The 7,837-nt window shown below is 35.0% G+C and overlaps 1 protein-coding gene across 1 annotated transcript; it reads left to right on the top strand.

Annotated features, from left to right (window-relative positions):
- Positions 1-1,144: 1,144 nt before the first annotated feature.
- LOC111552915 (calmodulin-like) lies at positions 1,145-2,113 on the top strand. Its single transcript, XM_026455068.1, has one exon. The coding sequence runs from the start codon at positions 1,208-1,210 to the stop codon at positions 1,655-1,657; it is 450 nt and encodes a 149-aa protein (XP_026310853.1). The 5' UTR covers positions 1,145-1,207; the 3' UTR covers positions 1,658-2,113.
- Positions 2,114-7,837: the final 5,724 nt, after the last annotated feature.

The following is a 7,837-nucleotide window of genomic DNA, read 5'->3' as shown; positions in this document are numbered from 1 at the left end:
CATATAAATAGGAAAGGTAAAACTAGCTCTTCAAACATTTTACATTAGTGATTTTTTAATATTTATTTATCTCTTTATTTTTTAGAGACAGGTTCTGCTCTGTCACCCAGGCTGGAGTGCAGTGGCACAATCATAGCTCCTCACAGCCTCAAACCTTTGGGCTCAAACAATCTTATCACCTTGGCCTCCTGGGTAGCTAGGACCACAAGTGCACACCACCACACTCAGTTAATTTAATTTAATTTTTTTTTTGCAGAGGCAGGGTCTTGCTGTGTTGCCCAGGCTAGTCTTGAACTCCTGGACTCAAGTGATTCTTCAGCCACAGCCTCCCAAGTCCTGGGATTATAGGTGGGAACTAATTAAAAATAAATATAAAAATAATTTTTTGAAATTTTCATTCTTCCTGCAAGGAGATAAACCTGCATTGGCTCATCCATACATTCATCTATTCAGTCATTCTTTTATTTATTAGTATTTAGGCATCTAATATGTACCGAGAATACAGTAGCCAAAAAGACATTCAGATTGCATTCTGAATTAGGAGCAAGAGCCTAATTAAATTCAGTTAAAATGGCATTATTACTTATATTGAATTACTTTAAATAGGAAGTTTAGGGACAAAAGATAAATGAAGAAATAATAAAGATGTTGAAGAAAAGGTAGTTAAAAGCTATTATGTGCAACTTTATTAAATTGAGTTTGAAAATTTAAACAGGTTTATTCCTGGAATTCTAAGAAAAAACTTAATTTTACAAAATAAAGATGAAAAATAAAATTTAAATAATCTTATAACTATTAAATGAATTGCAACTGGCTTAAAAATAGCTGTAGCTGGCCAGGCACAGTAGCTCACGCCTATAATTGCAGCTCTTTGGGAGGCTGAGGCAGGCAGATCACCTGAGGTAAGGAGTTCGAGACCAGCCTGGCCAAAGTGGTGAAACCCCATCTCTAGTAAAAATACAAAAATTAGCTGGGTGTGGTGATGGGCACCTGTAATCCCAGCTACTCGGGAAGCTGAAGCAAGATAATCACTTGAATCTGGGAGGCGGAGATTGTGGTGAGCCAAAGTTGCTCCACCGCACTCCGGCACTCCCTCCTGGGTGACAGAGTGAGATTCTGTCTGAAAAAAAAAAAAAAAGAGTCCGAGTGGAGCGAGTGAGCTGACTGGTTGTGTGGTCGCATCTCGGAAACCGGTAGCGCTTGCAGCATGGCTGACCAACTGACCAAAGAGCAGATTGAAGAATTCAAAGAAGCTTTTTCACTATTTGACAAAGATGGTGATGGAACTATATCAACAAAGGAATTGGGAACTGTAATGAGGTCTCTTGGGCAGAATCTCACAGAAGCAGAGTTACAGGACATGATTAATGAAGTAGATGCTGATGGTAATGGCACAGTTGACTTTCCTGAATTTCTGACAATGATGGCAAGAAAAATGAAAGACACAGACAGTGAAGAAGAAATTAGAGAAGCATTCCGTGTGTTTGATAAGGATGGCAATGGCTATGTTAGTGCTGCAGAACTTCGCCATGTGATGACAAACCTTGGAGAGAAGTTAACAGATGAAGAAGTTGATGAAATGATCAGGGAAGCAGATATTGATGGTGATGGTCAAGTAAACTATGAAGAGTTTGTACAAATGATGACAGCAAAGTGAAGACCTTGTACAGAATGTGTTAAATTTCTTGTACAAAATTGTTTATTTGCCTTTTCTTTGTTTGTAACTTATCTGTAAAAGATTTCTCCCTACTGTCAAAAAAATATGCATGTATAGTAATTAGGACTTCATTCCTCCATGTTTTCTTCCCTTATCTTACTGTCATTGTCCTGAAACCTTATTTTAGAAAATTGATCAAGTAACATGTTGCATGTGGCTTACTCTGGATATAGCTAAGCCCTTCTGCACATCTAAAGTTAGATGGAGTTGGTCAAATGAGGGAACATCTGGGTTATGCCTTTTTTAAAGTAGTTTTCTTTAGGAACTGTCAGCATGTTGTTGTTGAAGGGTGGAGTTGTAACTCTGCTTGGACTAAGGACAGTCAACAATATGTACTTAAAAGTTGCCCTATTGCAAAACGGGTGTATTATCCAGGTACTCGTACACAATTTTTTTGTACCGCTGGTCCTGTACCAGAAACATTTTCTTTTGTTGTTACTTGCTTTTTAAACTTTGTTTAGCCACTTAAAATCTGCTTATGGCACAATTTGCCTCAAAATCCATTCCAAGTTGTATATTTGTTTTCCAATAAAAAAATTACAATAAAAAAAAAAAAAAGGGCTGTAGCTACAGGATCTCATGGCTCCAGAGTTAAATAATATGAAATATTTAAGAAAAGAAAACAATACCAAACTTTACCACGGAAAAGAAAATGATAAGTTATAACTTACTAGATTCCAAGAAAAACAAACTATATATATATATATATTTTTTTTACTTTCAGGAAATCTGATTCAAAACACATTTGAAACAAAATGTCAACAAGCTAAATGAAATATTATGTGAAAGGATACAATCTTGATCAAAATTATTACACCTGAATGTGATGGTATAGCATGCAGCAGACCAACCTTCTTATTCGGAACAAGTAGCAAAAAACAGATACAATAGAAATTATATTTTCTTAAAGGCATTGGAGAGAGAGCAACCAGGCTTGGAGGAACAGGATTGCAAAATTACAAAGCAGATAAAAATAGAGAGAGGTGAACCCACAGTCTGCAGCCATCTTTTCCCTGGGGCATTTGCTTACTCTGAAAGCAAGACAGGAGGCTGAGAATCCAGGCCTCATTTTCACAGGGCCCTCCTGAGAAGAGAAATCAGAACTAAGAAAACAACAATAACAGCAACAACAGCAACAAGACAAACAGTGTAAGCATTTATGGGCCATGATACTAGGATACAGTAATGGAGATGGAACAATACTGATCCAGATATAAGGCTGGTATTTCTTCTAATGTATTTGCCAAAATCGGTTGATGCAAAGAGTATAAGACTAAGCAACTGAAAGTAAAACAGTTGTTCTGATTATTTATTACTTTATTTTATATTTTTGTAGGATTATTCAGAAATTACAATGTTCAGATTTTAGAAATCAACAGAAGTGGAGCATCAGTGAATACACCAAGCTTTCAATTTGAAGTCCAGGAAAGCTTCACCCTAACTACTTTACCCAAAGGCTGAGGGTTTTCAAACTTTAATTCAGTGCATGCATGGATCCAGGTCATATGCATGTTCTATTTGCCTAGGAGATCAGAAGTTGAACCTTCCCTGGTTGAAAAGTAGTGTCAGCTGGAACCTTAATAATTTTTTTTATACAATATAAAAATTTGACAAAAAATTACAAGACATTCCAAGATAAAGGATCATATAATTGAAAACAAAGAATATGGACAACAGAAACCATCAAAGATCTTCCAGATATTACAGTAAGAAATCAAAGACTTTAAAACATTTTTATCATGTTCACAAAAAAAGATGAAAGGTCACTGAAGAAAAACTGGAGAATTTTACCAAAAATTAAAATAATATGAAAAACAGTATTACTGGAAAATCTGGAAAGGAAAAGCCAAAATACTGAAAATAAAGTTTGTTGATTTTATCAACAAATAGATACAGCAGAAAACGCAATTAGTATATTGTAAGACAGAAAATGTAAAACACCTTAATTTAAAACAGAGAGGAAAAAATAAGAAAAGAGCAAGATATATGTGGGACTTCAACTATTCAAAATAAATGTAATTAGAAGTATAGATGAGGAGGATACAGAGACAGATGAAAAACAGTATTTGAGATTATGAAAATTTTTCAAAACTGGCAATGAATAACAATTTGAAACATCACAAAATTTCTATAAACTAAGCAAAGTGAATACAAGGAAAATTAGAGTTACAGATACCAAGGTCTAATGTAAGCCAGTAAGATAAATAGAATACTTTGTATTCCAAAAATTAGTATCAGTAGTAGCAATTGACCTTTAAAAAATAAAATAGAAAATACTTTTTAAATTGCTTAAAAAATAAAGCAGAAAATAAAAGGGTATGTAAGATATGGAAACTTGAATTCTATACCCTGCAAAGCTATTCTTTAAATATAAATTAATTTTCCAACAAAAAAGAAAAAATTACAACCAGAAATTATACATTAAGCAATAATAAAGGAATTTCATTAGGTTAGAGATGATATGAGACAGAAACACAAAAATTCAGGTAAAAATGAAAAGTAACGGAAAGAAAAATATATGGTTAAATCTAAACGAGTATTTAATAGTAATTACTTTGGACGTAAATATATACATGCATATATATATATATATATATATATAGAGAGAGAGAGAGAGAGAGAGAATTATACAGTATATAATTCTTGCAAAAGTCAAAAGAGAATTAAATAGCTTAAAGAGTCCTAATGTTCCAGCATTATTTGAAAAGTGGTAAAAACAAATAATTTCCACAGGGTTGTAATAAATCAAAGATACATGAAACATCTAGGGTAGCCATTAAAGGGAAAATAAAGAGAAGTAACAGAAAAAAATAGCACTATTAAAAATATTTGACTAATCCAAGTAAAGGCCATAAAACATAAAATATGCAAGCAAAATGCAAAAAACTCCCACATTTTATACATATACATATTGTGTATAAAATCTTACAATGTGTATGTATTTACATGCATATTACATTTACATTAAATGTAATTGTATAATTGTGTTTAAGTCTATTATGCTGCTGTCGGTATTTTTTCTTTCTTTTTTTTTTTTGTTTTTTGTTTTTTTTTTAATTTTTACTTTATGCTATTGTTTTTTCTTTTGTGGAGACAGAGTTTCCTTTTTGTTGACCAGGCTGGAGTGCCATGGCGTGATCTCGGCTCACCACATCCTTCACCTCCTGGGTTCAAGCTATTCTCCTTCCTCAGCCTCCTGAGTAGCTGGTTACAGGCATGTGCCACCATGCCCAGCTCACTTTGTGTTTTTAGCAGAGATGAGATTTCTCCATGTTGGTCAGCTGGTCTTGAACTCCCGACCTCAGATGATCCGCCTCCTCGGCCTCCCAAAGTGCTGGGATTACAGGTGTGAGCCACCATGCCTGGCCTACTTTTTGATTTTTATAGGTAAATACTAAGTGTATATATTAATGGGGTATATGAGATATTTTGATACAGGTATTCAATGTGTAGTAGTAGTAACATCAGAATAAATGGCATATTCATCACCTCAAGCATTTATCATTTATTTTTGTCATAAACATTCTGATTATTCTCTTTTAGTTATTTTTAAATGTACAGTATCATTGACTGCAGTCATTCTGTTGTGCTATCAAACACTAAACCTTATTCATTCTCTTTAACTGTATTTTTGTACCCATTTACCATCCCGTTGTCCCCCTCTCCCACCCAATCATTACCCTTTCCAGACCCTGGTAACCATTCTACTAGCTCCTTGAGTTCAATTGTTTTGTTTATTAATTTATTTTTTGAGACAGGGTCTCTGCTGCACTGCCTTGGGTTGGAGGAGGTGTGACAAAAGTACTTCCTTGGCTGCCTCAGCTGGTGTCCCACTAGGTTGTTCACACCCCAAGTTCACTTGCTCGAAGCCTGGGAAAACACCAGGACTTGCCTAGGAGTGGCGGTCTTTGAGGCTAAGACTGCCTTTAAAATTTGTTTAGAAGCCTAGAGCACTTTGGCCATGGTGTTGGGGCTAGCTGGAACTTAAGTTTTTCACCACTGAGATTCTCCTTTGGCTAGGAGTGGTCTAAATGTTCCCACTGTGAACACAGGATGAATTCTGCCTCGTGTTCCTTTCCACTGTGACAGGGCAGTCCTGAGTTTCAAAGTTAATTTTCACAATTACTGTGCTCCCCGTTCCCGAAGATTCTGTTGCTGTGTCCGGCAGCTACTGCTAAAACATGGGGGATGTGTAGGTGATTCAAGGCTGTCTTTACTGTCCTCTCTCCTTGATATAATGCTAAAACTAAGTACTATGATTGATCAACTAATTTTTGGTTCTTATGAAGGGCTTTCTTGAGTGAATGGTTGTTCAATTTGATGTTTCTGTGGAAGGGATGATCACTGGAGGGCTCTGTTTGACCATCCCGCTCTGCCTCCTTCCTCTCTCTTTTGTTTTGTTTTGTTTTGTTTCTGTACAGCTTCTTTCTTTCATTTTTCTGCTTTAGTCAAGCATTTTAAAATTCCTCTTTCTCTTGTATTATCTTCTTGTTTCACATTTAGTATTATTTTATTACTAATTATTTTAGTAATTACAGTAGAACTTAAAATATTTTATGTGTATGTATGTAATGATTTATGCACACGCATACATACAATTTAAGCTAGTGTAAAAATAATAAATTAAGAATGAACTTATAATAGTGACTAAAATAATCACATACCTGGAGGAAAAATACAGGAAAATATATTCCAGTGTTCTACACTGGAAACTACAAATCTAATTAAGAACAATTAGATGGACCTAAATAAATGAAGAGATATTCTGTGTTTATGCATTAGAAGACTAAATTTTACAAAGATGTTAATTTTCCCCAAATTTGTATATAGTTTTATTACAATCCCTATCACAGATTTTTTTTTTTTTTTTGCTCTACCTTTAAAATGTATGTAGAGTCCAACTTATCACCACCCCTACTACTAGAATTTCCAAGTTGAGTCTACCATCTTATTTTTCTTAGCTGGTCTTACTGCTTCTGCTTTGGTTTTCTTGTAGTGTATTCTCATCATAGGTACTACAGTGTTAAAAAATAACAATATGTTTCTACTTATACAAAACACTCCAATTCTTGCCAAATTATAGAGTAAAAACCGGTATTCATAGCATCCCATGTCAGTGCCTCTCTTAATCTCCCCTTCCCTTAACACCTGTGATCTCATCTCCTACTACCCTCTCCTTGTTTACACCGTTGCAGACCAATTTTCCTCCTTCAATAACTTGAACATCCTTAGCACAGTCCACACCCGGGTCTTTCCGTTGCTGTAACTTCTGCCTCAGTGTTTTTTTCTCAGTTAACAACATGCTTGCCCCCTCACTTCCTTCAGGAATTTACTGACTACAAGTCTTTTGGATGACCACATTTAAAAATGCAACCCGTCAACACTAGGATCAGTACCTGACACAGTGTCTTCAATAATGTACATGCAGTTCTGCATTCAGTAAATGATTGGTGGACACATCTAATATACTCATCCTATGGCTTGAAGGATGCCAATGTAGATAAGATTTAGTATTTACTTTAAAGCAGAGGTGTCCAATCTTTTGGCTTCTCTGGGCCACATGGGAAGAGGAGGAATTGTCTTGGGCTACACATAAAGTACAGTAACACTCGTGACAGCTGATGAGCTAAGAAAAAAAAAAAAATCGCAAAATAATCTCATAATGTTTTAAGAAAGTTTACAGATTTGTGTTGGGCCACATTCAAGTTTACAAATTTGTGTTGGGCCTCATGTGGTGGGGGATATAAATGTAATATAACAACTATCATCTATATGATTTGCAATTTATGCAACACATTCACATACATTTTTCATTTGAGCTTCAGTAATAAGCTCAAGTGCACTGTAGAGAAAGCAGATGTTTTACAGATGTAAAACTGAAGAGGTTTAATATTTTGCCAAAATGGAAAAGCTGTGTCTTGAAGCCTGATTTTCTGACTTTGAAACTTTCTTTGTTTAATCATATAAGACTGTATTTTGTTTAGAACTCAGAGAATTTGACAGAAGAGCAAAATAAAATCTATGCCCACTGTAAATTTAAAATGTTTTGTGGGTCATAGCTGTGGCATGAGAAACAAAACGGAAAACTGTGATACCCGGTTCCCTCAGGCCAGTTTACAT

Source organism: Piliocolobus tephrosceles, chromosome 6, assembly GCF_002776525.5.
Source record: "Piliocolobus tephrosceles isolate RC106 chromosome 6, ASM277652v3, whole genome shotgun sequence".
In the NCBI taxonomy this organism is placed as follows: Eukaryota; Metazoa; Chordata; class Mammalia; order Primates; family Cercopithecidae; genus Piliocolobus; species Piliocolobus tephrosceles.
This window is presented reverse-complemented; position numbering and strand designations above follow the sequence as displayed.

What these genes read in the sequence shown, in the direction of transcription:
- LOC111552915 (XM_026455068.1), top strand. Translation starts at nt 1,208, where the DNA reads ATGGCTGACCAACTGACCAAAGAGCAGATTGAAGAATTCAAAGAAGCT.